This window comes from Daphnia pulex, chromosome 4 (assembly GCF_021134715.1).
Source record: "Daphnia pulex isolate KAP4 chromosome 4, ASM2113471v1".
Lineage (NCBI taxonomy): Eukaryota > Metazoa > Arthropoda > Branchiopoda > Diplostraca > Daphniidae > Daphnia > Daphnia pulex.
The window spans coordinates 396,086-421,377 of record NC_060020.1 but is presented as its reverse complement, the minus strand read 5'-3'; the positions used below and the strand labels follow the sequence as shown (position 1 = coordinate 421,377).

General features: G+C 41.7%; 4 protein-coding genes across 4 annotated transcripts; 1 reads left to right on the top strand and 3 right to left on the bottom strand.

The window, feature by feature from the left end:
* The first annotated feature begins 1,445 nt into the window (after window positions 1–1,445).
* On the top strand, window positions 1,446–7,865 carry LOC124192643 (aminopeptidase N-like). The gene is made up of 18 exons (XM_046586051.1): window positions 1,446–1,753; window positions 3,231–3,730; window positions 3,813–4,033; window positions 4,150–4,305; window positions 4,466–4,633; window positions 4,722–4,831; window positions 4,911–4,944; window positions 5,013–5,132; window positions 5,215–5,258; window positions 5,322–5,580; window positions 5,649–5,770; window positions 5,840–5,898; window positions 5,960–6,158; window positions 6,218–6,683; window positions 6,751–6,921; window positions 6,986–7,129; window positions 7,194–7,275; window positions 7,353–7,865. Exons 2-18 carry the CDS (start codon window positions 3,326–3,328, stop codon window positions 7,497–7,499), a joined length of 2,907 nt encoding a protein of 968 aa, XP_046442007.1. The 5' UTR covers window positions 1,446–1,753; window positions 3,231–3,325; the 3' UTR covers window positions 7,500–7,865.
* Window positions 7,866–7,918: 53 nt separating this feature from the next.
* Window positions 7,919–12,659, bottom strand: LOC124192641 (aminopeptidase N-like). Its single transcript, XM_046586046.1, has 19 exons — window positions 12,083–12,659; window positions 11,801–12,006; window positions 11,568–11,723; window positions 11,327–11,491; window positions 11,128–11,215; window positions 11,035–11,056; window positions 10,900–10,933; window positions 10,715–10,834; window positions 10,568–10,631; window positions 10,332–10,488; window positions 10,185–10,266; window positions 9,907–10,087; window positions 9,638–9,836; window positions 9,298–9,572; window positions 9,030–9,220; window positions 8,813–8,971; window positions 8,605–8,751; window positions 8,457–8,532; window positions 7,919–8,390 (listed from the first exon to the last, which is right to left on the bottom strand). Exons 1-19 carry the CDS (start codon window positions 12,542–12,544, stop codon window positions 8,064–8,066), a joined length of 3,111 nt encoding a protein of 1,036 aa, XP_046442002.1. The 5' UTR covers window positions 12,545–12,659; the 3' UTR covers window positions 7,919–8,063.
* Window positions 12,660–14,332: 1,673 nt separating this feature from the next.
* On the bottom strand, window positions 14,333–19,242 carry LOC124193199 (aminopeptidase N-like). Its single transcript, XM_046586914.1, has 20 exons — window positions 19,118–19,242; window positions 18,454–18,943; window positions 18,169–18,371; window positions 17,952–18,107; window positions 17,828–17,866; window positions 17,636–17,764; window positions 17,448–17,557; window positions 17,348–17,381; window positions 17,127–17,277; window positions 17,021–17,053; window positions 16,790–16,946; window positions 16,631–16,712; window positions 16,374–16,554; window positions 16,084–16,288; window positions 15,739–16,013; window positions 15,487–15,677; window positions 15,264–15,422; window positions 15,059–15,205; window positions 14,916–14,991; window positions 14,333–14,839 (listed from the first exon to the last, which is right to left on the bottom strand). Exons 2-20 carry the CDS (start codon window positions 18,934–18,936, stop codon window positions 14,432–14,434), a joined length of 3,219 nt encoding a protein of 1,072 aa, XP_046442870.1. The 5' UTR covers window positions 18,937–18,943; window positions 19,118–19,242; the 3' UTR covers window positions 14,333–14,431.
* A 1,350-nt stretch (window positions 19,243–20,592) lies between these two features.
* Window positions 20,593–24,957, bottom strand: LOC124193200 (aminopeptidase N-like). The gene is made up of 14 exons (XM_046586915.1): window positions 24,492–24,957; window positions 24,209–24,411; window positions 23,933–24,088; window positions 23,684–23,851; window positions 23,468–23,611; window positions 23,283–23,399; window positions 23,136–23,199; window positions 22,828–23,054; window positions 22,560–22,743; window positions 21,856–22,502; window positions 21,619–21,777; window positions 21,414–21,554; window positions 21,269–21,344; window positions 20,593–21,186 (listed from the first exon to the last, which is right to left on the bottom strand). The coding sequence occupies exons 1-14, from the start codon at window positions 24,861–24,863 to the stop codon at window positions 20,767–20,769; spliced, it is 3,078 nt and encodes a 1,025-aa protein (XP_046442871.1). The 5' UTR covers window positions 24,864–24,957; the 3' UTR covers window positions 20,593–20,766.
* Between the last annotated feature and the right edge of the window lie 335 nt (window positions 24,958–25,292).

Sequence of the window (25,292 nt, the reverse complement as noted above, 5' to 3'; positions counted from 1 at the left end):
AAAGTTATTTTCGAAAATACTGTTCAGTTCGGTAGTCGTTCATTTGTTGCAGTGTCAACAGATTTGTTAATCGCTGCACGTCATGTGACCTTGTTCCATATTTGTGGTTGCACTGGCATGTTTTTTGAAAAATACGTCGAGTCCGATTGACACAGCTGGACACGCGCCAGCAGCCTTTACTCTCGGCCGTGTTGCGTTGAACCGCATGCTTGCTGCTGGCAACTCCCGACTATATTGTTGACAATTCACCGGCAGCTGAACTCTTTAAGGACGCACAAAAAAGATACAGATGATCACCGTCAAACCTAAAATATTTATCTATACTTTGCGGGGGTTTTTGTTGAATAGAAAAAAGGTCGTGTAGGAAAAACCCGGCGCATTGGGAAAACTTAGGAAGAAAAAACCAGTAAGGGAACGTAAGAAAGGTGAAACAGGTAAAGAAAAATGAAATTAAATTTAAAAGAATTGGGCTGAAACAAGAGAGAAAGTAGAAACAAAAAGGGTAGTGAAAATTGTTCAATTGGAGAAATGGTTAGAATCACCCATATCCTTTAGAACAAATGTTTGGTGTGGGTATACAAAAATATGTTACCCTCTCCCATAAAAATGAATTAAGAACACACAAAAAACAAAGCATTATTTCACCAAATAAAAAAAACCCGCCTGTTAGCTAACTAATAGCCTGAGGTGGCAGGTCTTTTGAACTGCTGATAAAGGTAATTTCACAAGCAATTAAAAACAACTGCGCATATATAATCTATTTGAATGATTTCTTTCGATTGAAAAGAAAAGTCCAAAAAGCAATGGCCCCCGAAGCCATTATAAACCTTTTAAAACCCGAACAAAGGCTACAGATACAAAATGTATCGACTAAAATAAAGATTCAAAAAAGCAGTCCTCTGGGAAAGTTGACCCGGTGCCCTGATTCTGTACAGCAGCGACTGCTGCCAGTCAATCTATGCCAACACACATTTATTATGTCGTTTCTTTGTGCTCATATGAGATGATGTTGCCGTATTTTCTTTTTGGGCTGCTTACGGACAGAGTGAAGGAATAATGTTGAATTACAAGATGGGCGGTGGGCCAAGGTCGACCACACCTGTCAAACCTTTTTATTTGGCATACAAGAGGAGGACGACAGGTCTAGAGTGCTGCTCATAGTACTCAATAAAAAACGAGTCTTATAATTTCATCTTTAGCTCTTTAATTTGCATTACACGGTCACCGGCTTCTTAGATTTCTTATCTTATTACACGGTGCACTGCGTGGTGTCCTGTAAGTACCTGTTTAGTTGGCCCACTCTCCAAATAGTCGGTCGACTATATTTGCGATATCATTAAGGAGAGAAAGCCACCAGAAAGTGGCGAGGTGACAGTAAAAAAATCCAAAAGAGATTACATAACAACCTTAAGGCTTATGTAGTATGTATACCATGCGCATGGGATATGGCGATATAGTGATGTTATGTTGATACGTGGCTCCACCGTACCGCGTAGCTGAGGATGTAAACACCCCGTTCGCGTGTCTAACCGACACCCAGTCCGTCGCTAGCGCTCGCTGCAAGTGGACGCGCGCCTTTTGCGTTCCACGGTAAATTACATTTTCCCCCCACTCTCTCTCTCTCATTCTCTCTTGTTTGTTTCTTTTTTTTTTCACCGCGAGCTTTTCTCTATTCATCACTTTCTCCTTGATCGTTTTACCGTTACGTATTGTTGGCGCTTCTCTCTCTCTTCGGCATCTATACAATTTCCAGGTAACGTTTTCTTTTATTCTTTGCCACTTTCATCTCTTTACTTTTCAATTGGCTTTATTGTGCGGCGAATGCGTTTCATCGTTTCGACTAGAAACAAATTTTAAAAAGATATGTGGGAAAGGACAATCAGATTGATGGGGAAAATGGCGACTATAAAAGAGCGGGTTGACGTTTGCAATTGTTTATGACGTTGTACATCTTTCTCTCTACGTCCGAGTGTTGAGAGAGCACTCTCATTTAGCATCGCAGTGTATATATATGTGTTTGTTGTCTTGTCTCATGTCGTGGGTGGTGGGGGTTTCTTTCCGCTCCCAAAGACAAGAGGGGGGAAAACCTATTTTAAGAAAAATGGCTTGCGCGTTTCCCGCGTGATGGACGAGATTGTTTATTTGCACCGAGCCCATCTATATAGCGCGCGCTTGGTAGTTTCTTGCATGTGCTTTCTTTCTTTGACTCTTATCATCAAACCGTTTTGGAAAAAGACAAAACAAACAGACCAACGACTCGAGAATCTTTCCGTTCTTATTATAGCTGACGCCATACCGTCCAAAAAACGGGGGCGGTTTAAATAGCGCGGAGCGAAAATAATAGCATTTTGATTTTGAATGACGTAGGCACTAGAAATTGATGTGGAAATGTCGGAGGTACAGGCCCTTGAATCTTGCGGGGGCGAATTATTGCGCTGCGGACTGAATTTCAAATTTGTTTGATTGCGAGCCGCGCGTTCGAGTGAACCGTTTCCAACCCGATGGCAATCGTCGAGTTTTGGGAGGAACCCATTCAATAACAAGTTCATCTTGCACCACTCCACTTTGGGCCGATAGGAGATATATTTTTATTTTTCATCCAGTACATGAGCAGTTCATGCAGCAGCTGTCATGGCCTCGAGTCTCGTAGTACTTAAATAGAGGGCCGTATCGCTCTATTGAAATCCGATCGCTGCTCTCTCTAGCCCACGGCCAGATATTTCAATTATAAAAGAGTCAACTTGTTCGCATTGCATTGATAATGGCACTTCTCGTGTAATCTATAAACGTCTGGCGTGTGTGGGCCTGACCGACTTTGAATGATGGAACAATATGCCAGCGGCAGCCAGACGGATTTGAATTGCGACTCGGAATTCCATTCGACGTCAAAGTCACTGGATCGGACAAAGACAAATTCATCCCCGAGAATGCGGACGACAATGGTCCATAGTACTACTACTCCCCCCTCCCTCCGTACCGTAGCGTACGTGAGTTTTGGAATGTTATTTCCTATTCACCGTCGTAGTTGCGCAGAGCGCGCACATACGCGCAGAGATGATTTGTTTGGAACAATGGGGGGAAAAATGCATATCGTATTCCATTACATGCCAGGCAGCGAGCGATATACGTGTATAGTTTCCTTTTGTCTAACTTTTGTTTGTTCTTCGTTTGTCTAAAATCAATTCCGTTTTGTTATTTTTACTTCCTTTAACATTGTATAAATGTGATAGAGATTGGAGAGCGGACGAGCCCATTATTCTGACCACCCCGCAGGGAAAAGCACTTTGAAAGACGAAAACAATTTGAAATATAATAACAATCGACAATGAAAACGACCAGTGGCGGTTACGTGGTGTCCAAATGCCGGGCGCTCCTACTACTTTTTGCTTTCATCGGCTCGCTCATTGCCGTCGGTGTATTGGTCTACTTTCTGGCCGATCGCCCGTACCCGGCGGCCGCCCTTACCAACGGCAATGGAGCCGCTGCTTCCGCTTCATCTTCGTCTGGTAGCGGCAAAAAAGACCAGCCTCACGACATGGCCGGCAATAAGAACGTCCGTTTGCCGCGGGCCGTCCTGCCTATTCATTATGATGTCCGACTCTTCCCCGTCTTGGAGAAAGGCAACTTTTCCATTCTGGGTCACGTGTCTATCGACATCCAATGCAAAATGGAAACGGACCGCATTGTCCTCCACAGCGCCGACATTGTCGTCGATCCCAAATCCGTCAAGGTATATAGACGGCCCAGTATATCCAGCAGCATCTAGAAGATAATGAGGGTTATAATTGGAACATTTTGTTTTTCTCTCCCAGGTATTTGAACAGGGAAAACCTGGAAAAACCCTAATGGTGGCTAGCGACGGGATCCATTATGATACGGATATGGAGTTTCTAGTCATTCGTCTCTGCCCCAAACATAAGGACAAGCTGGCCAAAGGAGCCAACTACACGTTGTCGATGAATTACGTCGGCAACCTGACCGATCAGCTGCGGGGCTTGTACCGTTCCACTTATAAGGAGGATGGAGTTGAAAAGTAAACACTCACAAACTACTATTACCTTGTCTTCAGCCTCGCTCAACCCATCCAATCAATTCCCCCATTTCCTTGATGGGTGAAAGCGTTGATATTGATTTACTCTTCGACATCAGGTACATTGCCGTGTCTCAGATGGAGCCGACGGATGCCCGCCGAGCATTCCCGTGCTTCGACGAACCCAACATGAAGGCAACTTTCACCGTCACTTTGGGCCGTCATCGCGACATGATTTCACTATCCAACATGCCGTTGATCAACACAACGCAAATGCAAGTCACGCTGTATCTCATTATCTATAGACTTTATTCGACAATTTTCTGTTTTCAATTGGCATCCGTTGGTGATTGCATTTCAGTTTGACGGCAGTTTCACTTGCATTCACGCCTAGATGATTATGAATATCCTTTTTAAAAATATTTGACTCGACAGGGAAGGCATGGAAGGATTTTATTGGGACCATTTCGCCCCTTCAGTTCCCATGTCAACTTATTTGGTCGCCTTCGTTGTGGCCAATTTCACGCAAGTCGAGGCCGACGTCGGCAACGCAACGTGGAAATTCAACATTTACGCACGCCCTTCGGCTCGCAACCAAGCCCAGTGAGTTTATTCCTTCCTCCTTATGTTCACTTATCAAATTTTAACTCCCGAATTTTGAAATAATAATCTCATTTGTGCGCATTCAAAGATACGCGAGCGAGATTGGGCCGAAAATCCAAGCCTTCTTTGAAGACTATTTTCAGATTCCATTTCCGTTGCCCAAACAGGATATGATTGCCATTCCCGACTTTGCTGCAGGTCTTTTTTTCATTTCATTCAATTTGTTTCGACTATTTGGGTTTTTAACTGAGATTCGCTTTCATTTCTCCGAGTTCAGGTGCCATGGAGAATTGGGGATTGATTACCTACAGGTTTTTAAATTGAGAAAATTCTTTGGCATTTTGACAACATAATTTTCATTTCTGTTTTGGTAACCCAGAGAAACTGCGTTGCTGTATGATGAAAAGAAATCGTCGGTTAGCAACAAAGAAAGAGTGTGCGAGGTTGTCGCTCACGAATTGGCCCATCAGTGGTTCGGAAATCTCGTCACAATGGACTGGTAAAGATTGGATATTTTCCATTTGAATTATTGCTTGAACACAACATCACCATTGTTTTATTTTTAATTAATAATTGTAAAGGTGGACGGACTTGTGGTTGAACGAGGGTTTCGCAAGCTACGCAGGTACAATTTAATTTGCTATTTTTTTTCTATTGTTCAATTATTGAATGTTTTAATTTGATGCAGAGTACCTCGGCTCCCAACATGTCGAACCAGGGCTGAAATGGCTGCAGCAGTTCGTGACTAGAGATCTGCAGGACGTGATGAGCTTGGACGCCCTTGAATCAAGTCACCCAATCAGCGTCGTCGTTCACCATCCGAATGAAATCAACGAAATTTTCGACCGCATTTCTTATGGAAAAGGTGCCACCATCATCCGAATGTTGGCCGCTTTTCTTGGCGAAAAAACCTTCAGACAGGGACTTACAAACTATTTAAAATCACGGTAAGTGATGTGTAATGAAACACCGAAACCTGTTCGCTGTTTAAGTTGATTCTGTTTGTCGTCAACAGCCAATACGGTAACGCCGTTCAAGACGATCTCTGGGACGCGCTAACTAAACAAGCCAAAGTCAACAAGGTCCCACTACCCACTGGCGTGAAACAAATTATGGACACTTGGACTTTGAAGATGGGTAATTGGGCGTGAAACTCTTGAATGTACATCAATCTAATCTTGTTGTTGTTAAATGGTGTTGCTGCAGGTTTCCCGGTCGTCACGGTGACTCGAGAATATGAAAATAGTTCCGTTTCCCTCAGCCAGGTAACACTAATGGCATATCAGATTTGGACAGGCAATAAAATATTTATCAAATGGAGAATAGGAACGATTCTTGATGCAACGCTCCAACGCCAGCAGCCAGGACAAAACGGTTTACCTTTGGTGGGTACCACTGACCTACACGACAGACTTCCAGACGGTAGGATCAACTTGGTTAGCTGACGGACAGACTGGCAAGAAACACGAACTGAGCATTCCAGCCGATAAAAATCAATGGGTCATTTTCAACGTTGACCAAATGGGTAATAAGGCTTCCGCAAATAATCCGTCCGGTTTCATTACTAACGCGCATTAATTGTAGGATATTATCGCATCAACTACGATTCGAAAAATTGGCAGATGATTGGCCAGCAGTTGATGACTAACCACTCGGCCATTTCCGTCATTAACCGAGCTCAAATTATGGACGATTCACTGAATTTGGCCGAAGCCGGCCTGCTGGATTACGAAACTGCGTTGAACCTGACGCGTTACCTGGAACAAGAAACCGATTACGTTCCATGGGATGCCGCCCTTTCCAGCATGGGTTACATTTCCTCAATGATGTCTCGCACTTCCGGTTACGGGTTGCTGAAGAAACATTTCCGCACAATCATCACGCCGCTGTACAACCTGGTGGGATTCGACCAAAAGGTCGGCGAGGATCTTCTAATGACCAAATTGCGTACCAACGCCGTTTCGTGGGCTTGTTCCATGGGCAACAAGGACTGCATCAGCCGCGCTGTCAATTCCTACGCTCAATGGATGGCCGATCCTGAGAATATTGAGTAAATCAGAACTATTAGAATAATTATAGTCTTGATTTACTTATAGCTTTTTGTTTCCCTTTTTTAGTATTATTTCGCCTAACCTGAAAGGCACTGTGACGTGCACAGCCATCCGGGAAGGCGACGAAGTTGAATGGGAATTTGCTTTGAACCGCTACATGGCCAGCAACGTGGCCAGCGAACAGGCCGTTCTTCTTTCTTCCATGTCGTGTTCAGAAAAGCCCTGGATTTTAGCCAAGTAAAATCAGCTATAATATAGGATTTAATTTACTTGATTTTTAAATTGTTTGACTGTTTGTTAGGATGTTGGAGATGAGTCTCAACTCGACCTCAGGAATCCGAAAACAAGACGCTGCTCGCGTCATCAGCCAAGTTGCTTACAATTCACTTGGCCGCTACATGTCTTTCAACTTTATTCGTGACAAGTGGACAGAATTGCGCAAAGTGTAAGTGCTTACTACTACCTAAATATTTCCTAAACAATAATTATAATTTACCTTCTTTTGATAGGTTCCCGTCCACGTTTAGCTCAATGTCTGGCATCATCAAAGCAGTGGCGACGTCGTTCAACACCGAACTTGAACTGAAAGAAGTATAAATCAAGTTGCAAAAAAAAATTTACTCACTGATCAATGTTAAAAATAATTTCCTGTTTGATGTGCGCAATAGTTGATTCAGTTCCGGGAGGAAAAGAGTGAAGGGCTTAGCGGTGCGGAACGAGCTACTCAGCAGTCGATCGACCGGGCCAAGAACAATCTCAACTGGATGAGACAAAATTACCAGAAAGTGGTGGACTGGCTTCAACGCGTCTACTAATCGAGTTGACAACACAAAAAATCCTGATAAATTTCTACAGTATAAATCTCCTCACTTTTTGCCTTTTCTCTTTTTGGTTCCCCGCAACATTTCACACCCCCCAACTAATAATGATGACGAATCAGGTCATTACCGATTTCCAGAGGTGATTCCTTCTGGAAATTCTTAAGGAAATCAGGAATTCCCTTTGGTTGATTACCTGTCGTCAATGAAACACCAATAAGCTCTATATGAATTATCGATAATCGATTGATAAAAAAAATAGGTCACGAGCACAGCCGGAGAGAAATTGAAATTTCACTCTAGGTTCGAGTGCCAAAATTATATGTATGAATCGATGAACGGCAGTAAACAGTTTTCGTGTTATTATGATTAATTTTTTTTAAATGTTTTTCATCGCTAATTTAAAATCTAAGTACTGGTTTATTTTGGGTGTATATTTTGATGCAGCTACAGGACATTCCAGCCAACAACAAGAAATTAATAACTAAATGTTTGCTTTTATTATGGTAAATGCTTAGGTTCCATCTCGACTACTGGTGGGTATGCGTTTGTTTTATTGATTTAAGGCTTGAAAAACATTCCGGATAAGATGACCGCTAAAATAAAAGCAGCATTCATTTTTGCATTTCCGTTGGCGGACGAAGGAGTGGTTGTAGCTTGGGTAGTTGTCGTCGTTGTGCTGCCGGATGTTGGTTGAATTGTTGTTGTTGTTGGGGTGGAGGTTGGGGTAGTAGTAGTAGGCTCATCGATGTTGTCCGCCAACCAATTTCCAATTTCATTTTGATGCAGTTCCATCCACTTGATGTTCTCTGTGACGACGTCGATACCTTGTTGGACGGTGTTGGAACTTCCAAGGATGTCGGCATGAGTGTTGCGCAATTCCAGCAACTGAAAGGTTAAACCCAATTTAGGTTATTGATGTATTGGATATTACCAAAGACGAGATTCACTCACCCTGTCGAGTTGCGCTTGCGTGTTCTGACGGTTGCAAACGTAACGGAAGAAATTGACGAAATAGCCAGTCCCCAACCTAACCATTTTTATTCGCGTTACAAATTCTCTTATTATTAGTTCTTATCAGGTTGTCATGTAGTGAACTTACCAGGATTGTTCAATAGCGTCCCACTGATTCACAAGGAAATCGGTGGCCACTGCGTTACCCACCGGATTGGACGCTACATTATTGAACAAAGTGTTGACGTCTGACAGACGGATACCGGACGCGCTGTCCAGCATCTTGTTCAGCAAACTATAGAGGACAGTATTAACCGTAAAATAGAACTATTGGCTTATTGTAAATATGCGCATACCTGTTCAGCCGGGAAACATCTTTGCTGCTAGCTGCAGCGATGAGGAAGGAAGTGTCATATTTGCTTGTGTACTGAGTGAACGCGAAATCATATTCGGCCTGGCCGCCGTTTTCCACACCTGTTTTAAGGATGACGCTCTTCTGGTTCGGCGACAAAATTCTGAATGAAACACTCGTGAGTTTTTGCTAATTGAATAAATGGTAGACAATTGAATTACAAGCTGTTGTCTGGCTCTTTCATCAGCTCCGCGTATTTGGCTTTGGAGTTGTCGACACAGTCAGCAATTTGTAATTTACAAGCCCAGCTCATTGCGTCGCTGCGAGCGAAAACAGTCAAATGCGCATCCAATGTCGACTCTTGGAAACCGACGTGGCTGTAGTATGGCGTCACCAAATTCATCATGTGAGTCTACGACAAAAAAACAAATGATAGAATTAATGCTCAAATTTCAATAATCCCAAATCGTTTTGACGGTATGTACGTACAAGCCAGTGCGAGTATTGTGGCTGGCTGTACAGCATGGAATCGATGTAGCTGAGCTCAGAAAGGACAGCATTCCAAGGCACGTATTCCTTCTCATATTTCAGATAGAGAGACAAGTCCAGGGCGGATTTGTAGGGAAGCAAATGGACAGAGGCCAGCACGAAAGCGTCGTCCAGCAATTGGGCACGGTTGTTGTCCAAGATTCGTCCATGATCGACCATGAGTTGTTGGGCAATCAAACGATAGTTTTCACTGTCGTAAGCTACGCGGTATAAATCTACGTGCAACCAAAAAGTAGGATTTATACTGCGGCAATTCATTAAAATACTTAAATGCACTAACTTTGCTGGTCATAATTGAAAATAACCCAGTTATCTGAACTAGCTCCGAGATTGCCAATCGTTCTGGATGGTTGGTCTTTGGAAATCCATTCTGTTTTGCGCACCAGCAAATCGCCTCCGTTGGTGTGAGTCAACGGTACCCACCAGAGGTAGACGTGGGTATCGGTCGAGTTGGGATTTCTGCGGATCAAAAACCGATCCTGAATGACAAATCAGAAACGGAGTTAATAATGGCACACTGGGTACCAAATTTTCTATCCAGATTTTTACCTGCGATACCGAAGCACCGCCAGTGGTGTAATCTCGAGTCACGGTAATGAGCGGGAAACCCATTTGTAAGGTCCATGTGTCCATAATGTCCTTGACGGTGGTAGGGAGGCTAATTCCGTCTTCGTCGACTTGCTGCTGCAACGCCAACCAAAGGTCATCTTCGACGGCATTTTTATATGACCTGTTATCGTTACGTCATCACGTATATTTAGTTGTCGTATAGATTTGTATCAAGATCGGAATCCATTAATAATCTCATAATGCTTATTGATTGCTACCTGGCGTTGAGATAGCGAGTGAGACCCCGATTGAACGTCTCCAACCCAATGAAATCAGCGGCCATTCGGATGATGCAGGATCCTATGACGACGGAATAAAGAACCATTAAAAGTTAATTTATTGGAGAGGAAAAATATGTCGAATGCCTTTGTCGTAGGAAATGGCGTCAAACATTCGACTGATCTCAGCCGGGGTAGTCACTGGCAAATTAATGGGTCTGGACGTCTCCAGAGCGTCAACACCGAAGACATAGTGCAGTTCACGGACGACAAACTGATCGAGCATCCTGAAATCAGGTTCCACCTATCCATAGTCAAGCGTCAAATTATTCAGCTCGACAGCAGTTAATTCATTTCTACGGATTTTAATTTAAGGAATTTACCGCATTCGTGCCAAGAAATTCTACATAAGTAGCAAAGCCTTCGTTCAACCAAATAGTATTCCACCTATGAAATGCAAATATAAAATAGGATGCAATATTTTGCAAAGAAATTTTTTTTTTTTTTACACGAAGTTATTTAGTATTTACCAGTCGGTTGTCACCAAGTTGCCAAACCATTGGTGAGCTAATTCGTGAGCGTTGATATCAGCTACGCTCTGCTTCCGGCTTCTGCTCTCGCGTGGGACATCAATAAGCAAGGCGCTTTCTCTATATTACATATTACATTTTTATTACGCTAAGTTACGTGAATTATACATTTTTATGTAACTGACCTGTACGTCACCAATCCCCAGTTTTCCATAGCCCCTGCCAAGAGATAAAGAAAAACAAACAGTGTAAGTAAATACCACTATAACATATGGCCTACTGATAGTGCTGAATAAATACTGAGACAGATAAACATGTACCTGCTGAAAAGTCCGGAATCGCCTAAAAATGCACAAGAGAAACATAATGATTGTATAACCTAAAAGAGAATAATTTTGTCATGTCTAAATTACGGCCAAATCTTGTTTGGGTAGCGGATAGGCTATTTTGAAGTAGCTCTCGTAGAATTCTTGCATACCAGGAGCAACGCTCAAGCTATATCTGTTAAAAGAAATTTGAAAAATATTGATTAACAACATAAAATAACGCACAGGGGCATGTAGAATATGTGCAGCGCAATAGCTTATATAATTTTGGACAAGCAATATTTACCCAGCAAGATGGCGAGATTCTGGCTTTACCCAGAGACGGAACGGCACTCGGTGGGACGTGGTTGTCGCAACATCCTCAAATTCCGACACCAAAAACGCCACCAAATAGGAGGACATTTTCACACTAGTCTGGTAGGAGTCCCAAACGTAGTCGGGCATTCCTTCACTGCGTATACAATTAAGTAAACATAATAGGGGTATAAATAAAGAAACTATAAAGAAAGACTATTAGAATGACAGACATTGGGGTGGAGGAAATAATGTTCATATTGCTTGCAGTCCTCATGGTTGTCTTCCGTCCGAGAATGATGGAAAACTGGGCTTTCATATTGGGTTCGTCGAAGCAAGGAAATGCTCGGCGGGCGTCTGGGGCTTCCATTTGAGTTACAGCCAACCACCTGTGCACACATAAGGAAAACAGAAAAATTTCAGATATGCACGAGACCACCGAATCTGATTTACATTGGAAACATACTTCCGGACACCGTTCTCCATATAAGAAGAGCGATAGAAGCCGCGAAGTTCGTCGTTCAAAATGGAAACAAAGTCCATCGAGATCTTGTAACGTTTGCCAGCTATCAACTTGTCAGCCGTACGAATGGTAACGATTTCTCGATTGCTCTGCTCGTCAATAAAATCGACCATGGCCAGGGGATTATTGTTGTTGGAGAGGTCGACCACCTATTAGAACCGGAAGTGGGGAAACATGAAATTAAGAAAATAAAAAGGCTGGAATAAGACTCAGTCGTATTTTTACCGTAATAGACAACTTTTTAAAAGTGATGTCAGCCGCGTTCATGGAAATGCTATTGGTATCTCGAACGCAGTCAACGAAGATGTCGATATGGCCATCGGTAGTAAAATTTCCTTCTTCGATGAACGGTAGCAACCGAATGGCGTAGACGCTTGGCAAGACGTCGCCAGGAAGGCGCAAATCTTCGTCGACTTTGTTGGACAGCATCAGACTTTGCATCAATCGGCTTTTGGATTTTCCGGAATGGATGTGAGCTTTGCGCGATGGAGTGTACCACCACCGGCCACCGTCTTCCGGTTCGGGCACGATGGCCGGCTCCATCAGACTTAACCCATCTTCAGACAATTCCAGTGTTGATGGATACTGCTGAGCGGAAGATAATACTGGTCGTGACTTGGGCGACGAGCTTTCTACTTGCAGTAAACAGGCCAGAGCCAAAAGGAACACGAAGCTTCGTTGCTGCATGTCGAGGAAACCAAAATTTGCTGGTACGATTAATTGTCGACGTAAAAACGACAACGATCTGCCACTTTGTCAAAGTCGAGTGAGAGTCACTTTCACTCGAATAAATTTTAAACGTCAATTGTTTAGCCTTATAAGTTTTCCTTTATCGCTTGACGAAACGGAAAGATAAAAATGATCCCGACGAAGATGACAATGAGCTTATTTGTTTGCCATCGAAAAAGCATATGCTGGTCTGAAATCTATATGGCTTTGCCTAAATTTTTAAGTAATCCTAGCTGTCAAATGTGCATTAAAAGTCATCAGCTGTCACCATTTAAAAAAATGTCCGTTGCCATCTTATTGTTTGGTTTTCCTATCGCGAACAAATACATTATATTGCATAACAGCATAATGGTGCTGACAATAAATTTTCCGAAAGTTGCTCAACATGAATGCATTAAGTGACTTTTATTTGCTTGATCTCGAACTTTCGATCGTCGTGTTGGATTCGATCGATTAAACTTCGCTACGCTAGTGGCCTTGGGCCTAGGGAACTGCCTCTACTGGGAATTATACACTAGATAGAAATGGTATTAAATTAAACTAAAACTTATTCGGTTATTCTCTCAACTTATTCCCTTATCGTTTTTGAGCGATTTGAATTTTTATAAATTTCTATCGATATCGAACTTCGTAAAGTGTCGTCTGCTCTGCTTTCGAAACAGTCAGAAACAAAGTTCAAGATTTTTGATAACCGTGTTCTCCATGCTGTTTAAGTGTTTAGCGGGTAAATAAAACTACAAAATATAAATAAAAGAATACAAATAGAATGATTGTGGGAGCTATAGATGAGTTAAACCTGGTCCAAATCTGTGAAAAGTTCCTGACTAGCATTGATATATCATGTCATTTTCCCTGTCGATGCATGGCAGTTTTTTGTTTGTACCATGTAACCTTTTTCTTTTTTTGCAGATTTGAGACCAGAGCCTGCCATCATAACCACACAGTATGCAAGTTGTTTTTGTTCAGGTGTTGCAACCTGTCATCAGCAACAATCTCAGGATCATCGCTTCCAGGCGGGTAATGATTTCCTTTACTTTTATTGACCTGTGACCTACTAGATATTTTAATGCTGCATTACCTGCATCAATGCAGTGCATTACATGTAAACCTTTGATTCTCCCATTTATTTACATTTAGGGTTTACCCAGTGTCTCATTTTCAACTTTTCCTGACGTTTCTGTCAATATTTTTTTGTAAGTCATTTTCTATTTTTCATTTAGATAAAAAAACACCCCATTGCATTGGAATGCAATCGAATTACGAATCTCTCTTCTTCCCCTTCCTTTCAATGTCCTCGTGTACGCCCATGTGAATGTGGGTATATTCACGAGGACACCCTTTTTACCCTATCCTGCCTGGTGGATTCGACTTTTCAGCGGATGGATGGAGCACCTGGATCAGTGGATGCCTGGCTGTATTTCCCAGGCATAAAGGTAGGAAAAAATTGATCTCTATTCTTCTTTTATTTGATAGTTTTTGGTGGCGTTGATTTGAAATCGTAGTAGTCACGGGGTACGCGAGAGTACGTTTATATCTGAGATCCTGAGATAGACGGTTGACTGCAACTGTTTTCTCTCTCCGTTTTTGTTTTATCTCGGTAAGGGATCACTAAAAATCTCATTTGTTGAACGACTGAAGATCAGGCCTGTTTTATTTCCCACCACTATGCATGTTATATGCATGCTTATGCTTATACCCCACAACTTTTTCTGTGGCGAAAATATTTGAACTTTTAAACACTTGAAGCAAAGTGCAACAAGACAATTTATTATTGACCAAGAAGGACCTGCCGCCACACCGGCACCTCCTCGTTGTAGCTCTTTTTTAATTGGTATGTGGATTGGTTTAATGCAAAATAAATTTCCCTAGTAACATCACGGCAAAAATGAAAGCAACGTTCATTTTTACGATTCCACTGGCGGCTGAAGGAGTGGTTGTTGCTTGAGTAGTTGTGGTAGGTGAGGCAGTTGTACTGGATACTGTAGAAGAAGTTGTCGGGATAACAGTAGTTGATGGGGTTTTAGTCGGAGTAGTTGTTGGGGTAGTAGTCGGAGTAGTTGTCGGGGTAGTAGTCGGAGTAGTTTCTACGGTAGGTGACGAGGGTTCTGTCGCTGACGGATCGGCCAACCAGTTTCCGATTTCGTCTTGATGCAGATCCATCCAGACAATGTTCTCTGTGACGATGTCTAAACCTTGTTGGACTGTTTTGGAATTTCCCAGAATGTCGAAATGGTCAGCTCGCAACTTCAATAACTGTAAAATGAACAACCGTCAATAATGTGAACGTTATTCATTGGATAGGATTTGCCTTGTAAGTTCACACACTCACCCTATCCAATTGCTGCTGCGTGTTTTGTCGGTTGCAAACGTAGCGGAAGAAATTTACGAAATAATTGGTTCCCAACCTAGTCAAAAGTTCCAGTTTAAATTATAATAACCGGGGAATTTTCATTTTTCAAGTCATACACTTACCAAGATTTCTCTATGTCATTCCATCGATTGACAAGGAAATCAGTAGCGATGAGGTTTCCCAAAGGATTAGACGCAACGTTATTAAACAAAGTGTTGACGTCGCTGAGCCGAATACCAGATTCACTGTCCAACATTTTCTCCAGCAAACTGAGAGACAAAATTAGATTTTGATATTTTTTTAAAAAGTTATTGATTTTTTTCATACTTGTAAAGACGGGAAGAATCTTTGCTGCAAGTGGCGGCGATGAGGAAGGAAGTGTCATATTTGCTTGTGTATTGATTGAATGCGAAATCATATTCGGACTGGCCGCCGTTTTCCACACCTGTTTTAAGGATGACGCTCTTCTGGTTAGCTGACAAAATCCTATAAATGAAACAATAATTTGAGGTCCTTTGTCGAATATTTAATGCCAATTATATTTGCTTACGTGTTGTTGTCTGGGTCGCTCATAAGCTCTGCGTATTTGGCTTTAGAGTTATCGACACAGTCTGCGATTTTCAGTCTACAAGCCCAGCTCATTGCGTCAGTGCGAGCGTAGAGGGTGAGCTGTGCATCGGTCTTGGACTCTTGAAATCCGACGTGTTCGTAATACGGAGTCACCAATTTGGTCAAGTGAATCTACGTAGAAAAATGTAATTAAAAGAATAATCATTGAAAATAATTTCATTCGTATTATTACAGTCCAATCGGGAAACTGGGCTTGATTGTGCAACATTGAGTCAATGTAGTTGAATTCAGCCAGGACAGCGTTCCAGGGAACGTATTCCTTTTCTCGTGCTAAATACAACGACAAGTCCAAGGCTCTTTTGTAAGGGACCGTGTGAACTGACGCAAGGATGAAAGTGTCGTCTAGCAGCTGGGCTCGATTGTTGGGGACGATTTGTTCGTGATCGTCCATAAGCTGCTCAGTGATTAGACGGTAATTATCTTTGTCATAAGCGACGCGGTAGTAGTCTAAGATTTGAAATAGAATCGAATGAGCATATAAATGTCGAATATTTGCATTTCAAATAATGGAACAAACTTTGTTGGTCGGCGTTGAAAATGACCCATTGATCGGCACTTGCCCCAAGGTTGCTCAGCGAAACACTGACTTCGTCTTTCGACATCCATTCGCTCAACTTTTCAGAAACGTTAACTTTTGAGTTGATGTAAGTGAGAGGAACCCACCACTGATAGACGGTCGGGTCGACCTCCGATGTGTTGCTTTTTCTCAACAAAAATCTTTCCTGCAAACGTTAAATAAATTTTTGTAACGCTCCTCTACAGACTACAGAGTAAACAGAGAATATGAGATATTGGGTCGTCATATACCTGAGTTACCAGTGCACCTCCAGTTGCGTAATCTCTCGTCACTGTGATGACTGGGTATCCCATTTTATAAGTCCACGTATCAAGAATCTCTTTGACGGTAGCGGGTAAAACGATGCCTTCTTCGTCAGCCTGTTCTTGCATTGCTTGCCAGAGATCATCTTGTTGGGCGTTACCATACGCACTATGAGAAATCAATCATTCAAAACACAAAATTCCGTTCCGCTTATAATATGATATTTTTACGGTAATAATCGTACTTGGTACTCAGATAGCGAGTCAGTCCGCGTTTGAAAGTCTCAATGCCCAACATATCGGCGCACATTCTAACAACACACGATCCTATAGTTGAAGTTCAAAATGAAATCATTCTACCAATTGAACTGTTATTAAAAATTTGCTTATTTTTTATGATGTACCTTTTTCGTAAGAAATAGCATCGAAGAGCGATGAAATTTCTTCCGGTGTGTTCACTTCGATGTTAATCGGTCTAGACGTTTCCAAGGCATCGATTCCGAAAACGTACTGCAGATTTTCTATGACGAATTGGTCGTTCATTTTGAAGTCGGGCTCCACCTGTTGTTCGTAAAGATGATAGATGATTTTAATGTTCTGAGTACAACCGTAGTTCACATTTAATAGTCGATTACCGAATCAGTGCCGATGAACTCCATGTAAGATGCCTTTGCAGATGAAAATTGTAAGATATCTATATTACTACCATAGGAACTTTTGACTTAAATAAGGTATAATTACGAAGCCTTCGTTGAGCCAAATTGCGTTCCACCACTCCATGGTCACCAAATCACCAAACCATTGGTGAGCCAACTCGTGAGCCATCACAATTGCCACTCGCTGTTTCTGTCGGGCACTGGCCGTCTCAGTATCGATGAGTAAATCCTGCTCTCTTTAAGGATGAAAATCGAATACGCGAAATGTTAACGCATTTGAAAATGGTGACGCTTTAATTCAATTACCTATATGTAATCAATCCCCAATTCTCCATAGCACCTATACAGTAAAAGATAAAGATGTCAAATGTACCCATTAATTGGGATATTGTAATATCAACATTACCAGCTGCAAAATCAGGAATGGCGGCCATATCTTGTTTCGCTAATGGATAGTCGATGCTGAAATAGCTTTCGTAATATTCTAAAATTCTGGGTCCAATGTCGATGGCGTACCTTTTAAAACCATCAACACAAATTAACTTATTGAAATCGAGTAAGCTCATTTTTATTCGCAAAATAATAAAAACGTACGAAGTGATGTTTGCAGCGTTTGCTCGAGCCCAGATGCGGAATTGAACATTACTGACTCCCGGCTTGGCTGGAATGTTAATGAAGTCAGATACCAAAAAGGCGACCAGATAGGAAGACATTTTTACGGATCTTTTTTTTTAAATTTTTAAATTTTTAAATTTAAATTTTTATGAATTTTTAAAATTTTTTTACGGGGCAAAGTAATCCCAAACGTATCCGGTCATTCCAGCTCTGCAAAAAAAATTTGTTTCAGTACCAACTTGTTTGATATAATTTCTGTTTTGGGCGTATACAAGTGAATCAATTCTTAACTCACATGGGCCCACTTTTGGTTTGAGGCATATTGCTGACAGACGTCATTGTATCTTTCCGACCCAGGGTAACTGTGAAATTGGCTTTCATACTCGGTTCGTCGAAACAGGGAAACGCTCGACGAGCGTCGGTTGATTCGAACTGAGTTACGGCTAACCACCTTCAATTCAAATTGAATAAGAACTTGCTATTCAGAATATTGAGAAAAAATTGTTGCCTACTTTCTTTCTCCTTCTTCCTCATAAGAGGAGCGATAGAATCCTCGCAATTCGTTATTGAGAGTCGAAAGGAAACTCATGGAGATCTTGTACCGTTTACCAACAGCGAGTGGAACGGCCGTTTGGATAGTTACGATTTCACGAGACGATTGCTCGTCAATGAAATTGACCATCGCAATCGGACTATTGCTTTCCATGTCCAAGATCTGAATTTTTATAAAAGAAATTGAGTTGATTAGGGATATTTTATTTAAATTTTCATTAACGCAGTAAACTAAAATAACCTACGGAAATGGTTAATGTTTTAATGTCAAGATCAGCGCTGTTGATGGAAATGTTACTGGTCGCTCTGACGCACTCGGCGACGATTTCGACGTAGCCGTCGGTAGTGAAATTTCCGGATGCAATTAATTCAACGAACGGGAGCATTCGAATGTTGTACGTGATGGGAATAATATCGCCAGGCAAGCGCATGTCTTCACCTTGCTTGCTATTGGTTCTCTTTTTGTTATATTCCTGCTGCAAGTTCCTAATGGCTTTGCTGTACCGGTGCTTGTGAATATGAGCCTTTCTCGATGGAGTGTACCACCAAGTACTTCCGTCTTCCGGTTCAGGTACAATTTGTGGCTCCATCATTTCAATTTCATCATCAATTAAGTTAGCCGTTCTCACAATAGTTTCATCTCCCCATTGCTGCTGAACGGATCCATTTGACACCGTCAGGCAAAAGGCCAAGACGAGAGCAATAAGACCGCGTTGGAATGCCGCCATTTCTCTTCTAATAAGAATTAATGTCGCATATTGAAATTAAATGTGCAATCGAAACTGATGGACTAATGCATAAGTGAGTAACTGACTGTTTATATGGTGGTTACGAGATGCATAAATTGTTAGCATGTCTTTGAGTTAGGAAATACTAAAATTCGTAAAGAAAACCGAACGATTGTCTTACCTAAAATGTAGAGGAGCAGAAGACGTCCAAGAGTGATCAGTCCCGCTATCGATCTTACTGCACTCATTTTCACAGCGGCTGCGTTCATATAACCGAGATGATTGTCACGTGAAAAACTTGTGTTTGATTATTTGAGGCTACATTTCTTATCAGTGTCAGCAATGAATCCAATAGACGTAATCACCGGCTAAATGAACGACCCTGTACAAAATGAAAGAATGGGAAGAGGGAGAAAATGCACGAATAGGGGAAGATGCTATATAATCATGATGTGTCGGATTTTTCATTGTCCAAATGGCCGGTGCTTTGAGCATTGGCCAAACGCGGGGCTAAACGTCGTAATATATTTTCAAGAATCCTCCTCTATTTTAATCAAAACTTTAATGAGGAAATAATTGAAGAAACAGTGTCACAATGCATTTTATCTTATTAGTGTACACTAGACTCTTGCTTTAAAAAATACCCACATCGAATCTATCACAATTCATCTTTGACGCAGGCCAATATGTTTAGCGATAACAGTAAAGTTCTGTAATCTTGAGTGGACCGGTGGACCTGTACACGTATCTTACTTGCTGCCAGTCGTGTGGTATATAATGCTGCGACGCCAAGACGGAACTTGTTCAATAATACAGGATGTTGAAGTATATATTATCAATTCATGATACAAACATCTATTAGATATCCAGGTCAGCGCTTGACTCGATAAACTCATGCAAACCAACAGGGAAATTTATTATTTCCTTCCTTCTTGTCTCAATTTAAAAAAGAATTAAAAATAAAGCTGAAATTTCCTCGAATCACTCGCAACAAACAACAGCGAAAACAGCCTTATCGCAAGTTCCTTTAATAAAGTCTAGTCATTGGTTAACTTTACATAACTAACAAACAGTTCAAACTTCCCGCGACAAAGTCTACATAAATTAATAACCAAAGATCGGATAGATAGATCACAACAACAGATCCGGGTTCGTCGCTCATTATGAAGGCTCAGACCGGTATTGCTTAATTAAGTGATAATAATGTGATGCAACGCTGTCATTCGAATGGGAAAGGAACTTTTTCATGGACAAATTTAGGCAAAAATTAGTAAAAAAATTTTTTCCAGCACTCTTTTCCCCCTAATAAATTGAGGTGATTGTTGTTCGTAGGTGAATGTATCCAGATCATAAATTTGTAATAATCTGTGTACCAAATCCAAAAGTTTTATGGCTATATTTACGAAGCACATTTATATCGACTTTCTTTCAGCACTGCCTAGCTTTTGTATCCAACCTTGAAAGTCTAAGATATTATACTTGTAAGTACGCCGGGCAATTTTTTATCGCGTTGATAGCCTATTATTGTACACGGTTGATGTATATCCTAATAATGCAGGGGTCTATGAAGGTTCGTGTTACGCATTATTTTCTAAACACTTTTGATATTTTCGCTGTTTTATTATTTATTATGAATAGAGACGAAGATAGAAAATCTCTGATTAGAACGCAGTATATTGGATTATTGGTATACTCAATCGTCTATCGTAATCTTTTTATTTTTCCCTCAATCGTTTAATGGGGAAAAATGGCACAAGTAATTTTGTTGAATTTTTCCGTTGCAAGATTTCGAAAAAAAAATTTACTCTTCATAGTAGTTATTCCATAATCTTAGTTATGGAGAATCCAACGACCAAAGACAGCAAATACGAGTGTAAGACACAAGTAGGGTTGAATAGTGGCACCAGATGATGATGGTGCCGCGGTAGTGGTTGGTGCTGTGGTTGGTGCCGGGGTAGTAGTGGTCGGTGCTGGGGTAGTGGTCGTGGAGGCCGTGGAAGAAGCGGTCGATGTAGTAGTGTCTTCAGTTCCAGGTTCTACCGTAGTTGTCACTATCACGATCTCCGTTGTGGTCACGGTGGTTGGCTCAGTTGTAGGCAATGCCGTCGCTGTCGAAGGGTTTTTGAGCCATCCGCCGATTTCCTCTTGGTTTAGAGTCATCCATTCAACGTTAGCTCGGACAATATCAAGGCCTTGCTCGACCGTAGTCGAATTCAGAATATCAATGTGATCGTCGCGCAATTTGATCATCTAAAAATTCCATTCAAGGGTTATTCAAGTGAATTGTCTATATTCAGGATGAATTCACAATCTGACTCTGACGAATTCATACCTGATCGTATTGGGCTGGTGTGTTAAGGCGGTCACACAGCGATCGGAAGAAGTAAACAAAATGGCTTGTTCCCAATCTGTGGATGACAGGCACATAGTTTGACTTTTGTTATTCGCGCCACTTTTTTCGAAATAGACTAGCTTACGCTTTTTCGATATCATTCCAGCGACGAGTTAAGAAATCCAAAGCCATGGTGTTTCCAATTGGATTAGCGGCCAAGTTGCCAAAAAGCGTGTCGACATCCTCGGATCGAATCGAGTTGGGATCCAACATCTTGCTCAGCAAACTGTATACAACACCCAAAATCAATCAGTTTAATAGCTACACAATAAAAAACAAAAGTTTCGTACTCGTAGATGATGCTGCTCTCTCTGGTGCACGTCATGGCGACAAGGAAATTGCCATTGTCTGTTGAGCGATACTGATCATATGCGAAATTCCACTCGAGTTGACGGCCGTTTTCTACTCCGGCGCACAAGATAAAGTTTCTCTGATTCGGCGACAACCTCCTGTTGTTTTCATTTTTACAAGAAGCCGTTTTGATTTTGTTTGTCTGAGAATTCAATAATAAATAGATGTATACGTACATGTCTGGTTCTTGCATCAGAGCGGCGTATTGACTTTGTACGTTGGTGACACAGTCGGCAATCTTCAGTTTGCAGGCCCAGTTCAAAGCATCGTTTCGGGACAAGATGGTCAAATGAGCGTCCGATTCCGTCTCTTGGAATCCGACAAAGTCGTAATAGGGTTTCACCAACGAGGTCATGTAAATCTTCCAATCAGCATACTGGGATTCCTTGTAGAACATGGTGTCGATGTAGTTGAGCTCGTCGAGGACAGCGCGCCATGGAACGTATTTCCGCTCGTATTTCAAAAAGAGGGTCAGATCGAAAGCGATGGTGTAGGAAATCTTTTCGACTTTGGCCAGCACGAAGGCGTCGTCGAGCAGCTGGGCGCGATTCATGATGGAGATGCGCAAGTGATCAGCAATCAGTTGGTCGGCAATCAGTCCGTAGTTGGTTTCGTCGTAGGCCACACGATAGAAACCTGCCTGGTCAACGTTGAAGATGACCCACTGGTCTTTTGTGGCTGCCAGAGTAACTAGCTGTCTGGTTTTGGTTGACATCCAGGCAGTGGTAGGACGAAGGCTGAAGTCGTGAGTATAGGTCAACGGCACCCACCAAACGGTCTCTTCATCCTCGATATTATCTTCGATTGGCAATAAGAAACGACTCTAGAATAAAAATTCAGAATTAATATGAGTATTTTCTAGGTAAAATTCGGGACAAACCTGCAGGACCAAAGCTCCATCTCCTTCGATGTAGGTTCGTTTGACCGTGATCAGCGGGTAATTTTCAGTTTGGGTCCATGATGCCATAATAGTGGCAAGAGAATCCGGTAGGATAACGCCGTCAATGCTGGCCTGCTCTTCCAGAGTGTTCCAGAGATCTTCTTCCATTGTATTGCTGTAGGAGCTGAAGATTCCAATAGAAGACATTGCAAGATTAATAGATTAATAGTACTTAACTTGGACGATATCAGATAAAAGTTTGGTATACTTTTTAGTGAGGTAGCGGTTGAGGCCACGGCGGAAAGTGTCTATGCCAAGGAAGTGAGCGGACATCCGGATCACGCTAGCGCCTTTGTCGTATTCAATGGTGTCGAAAACGTGACTTTTCAACTCTGGATCGCTCATCGGGTGAGTTGTGCTGAGGGAATCAGTAACAAACACTTTCTGCAATGTGTTGACAACGAATTGCTCGTGCAAGCGGTAGCTGGGCTCAACCTGACAATTCAATGTATAGAAAATTGGAAACATATGTAAGCAAGACAGCAGTCATTATTCATTCAGATTTTGTGTCATTACTGAATCGGCGCCGAAGTACTGCAGATATCTTGCAAACCCTTCGTTCAGCCAGATATTTGTCCACCTATTTTTAATTAAAATAAAATTTACAGTATGTAATTTTATTTAAGTACTGAATTAAACTGCCAATAAGACTTGAGATAATACCATTCCATAGTTACAAGATCGCCGAACCACATGTGAGCTAATTCATGTGCGATGACTTCCGCTACGCGTTGTTTGCTAGCAGCTGTCGTATTCTCATCAACAATCAGATAGCTCTCTCTAAATAAAAAATAATCTTGATCAATAACAGAGAAGTAAATATTGAAACGCTAATATATGATACGCACTTGAAATCAATATGCCCCCAGTTTTCCATGGCGCCAGGTCCAAAATCCGGAATGGCGGCTAAATCTTCTTTGGCCAACGGATAATCGACGCCCAAAAATGACTCGAAGAATTCCAAAATCCTTGGTCCAACATTGGCCGCATATCTATGCATTGAGATAAGAAAAATCAATAACAGAGTTATACAAGGTTTTGAATAAATAAAAAATAATAATTACGCAGCATTTTCTTGGAGTTCTGGCCTCGTCAAAACACGGAACTTGACGTTGCTCAACGAAGGATCGGAAGGAGTGCTGACAAATTCAGAGACCATCATGGCCACCAAGTAGGTAGACATAACGGGTGTCGTGTCGAAGTAGTCCCATACATAGCCAGGCATGCCATCACTGTTTATCCAGATTAATCAAATAAAAAAATAATTCATAAGCTGTATAGCACAGTCAACAAATGAATATAGAATGACTTACATTGGATTCGTTTCTATTTTAGCCATGTTACTGGAAGCAGCCCAAGATGAATTGCGACCCAAAATGATGGAGAATCGAGCTTTCATGTCGGGCTCATCGAAACAAGGGAAGGCGACACGGGCTTCAGCTGGCTCCATGTCAGATGTGGCCATAAACCTATCACACAGAAATTTATTCTCAATCTACCTTTTTTTGTGTGTAAATGTATTTTATTCGACCCCTTATTTAACCGTTCTTACTTTCTTATAATATTTAGATTTAAAAAAATGGTCTTACTTAGTGACACCGTCTTCGACGTAGGACGAGCGGTAGAATCCAATCAGCTTATCGTTAAGGATGGATGTGAATCCCATGGAGATTTTGTAGCGATTACCAGATTTCAAACTATCGGCTGTTTTAATAACGATTTTCTGGAGAGTCGACTGCAAGTCTTCAAGACCGACTATAGCCAACGGACTGTTGGTATCTAAATCTAGTACCTTTAATTTTAAAAAAAAATCCCGTTTAGTTGGTAGCTCCTAACCAAAAAGTGATGTAGATGATTTTTTTTTTAAATTACCGTGATTGTCGCTTTATGAATGTCAATGTCGATGCTGTTCAACACAATGTTTTTCGTATCGTTGACGCAGTCGACGAAGATTGTAACGTGGCCATCGGTGGTGAAATTGCCTTCTTCTATGAAAGGCAGAAGTCGTAAGGTGTAGACGCTGGGCAGAAGATCGCCTGGTAGTCGGTATACTTCATCGTTCCAGTCAACCGCCGAAGGTCCGTTGTCGGCTCTCCAAGAAGGCAGATCCGGGTCGAAAGGATCATAACTACCTTGTTTACCGTTGGCCAAGACTTTACCTTTTACCGACAAGGTCGAGGAAGTAGCAACCAGGCTCGTTAAAACAACGGCCGCTATTAAAATGGCGTTTACAAGTCGATTCATCCCGAGCGGAGTTTTAGTTTATCTAATTGGCCCGCCGAGATGTGTAATCCTGGCGATCAATAAAACTGGAATGAGGACAGATGGATTGTCAACCTAGAGTCTAGTCTCAAATATATGACTTCTTATCATTATTTGTCGTTGAGAATTGTTTGATGACTCGGAGCAGTAAATATGCACGAGTGCCTATTGCATCTCGAATCTCCAATGCTCTGAAATTGTGTAACTTGCTCTATTTGGTCCACATCTCGAAACGAGAGATATCACAAGTTTGATGGACAGGACGTGCCCTGTAAGCTGTAAGAGATTTTTATCGTCTTTGCCAATCATTCCTGAAGGCTTTTCCGTCCAACGTTCGTCAAAAACTTGACACTGCTCTGCTAGCTAATAAGTCTAACGCTGTCGTCACGTCAAATATAAAACAAAAAGGAT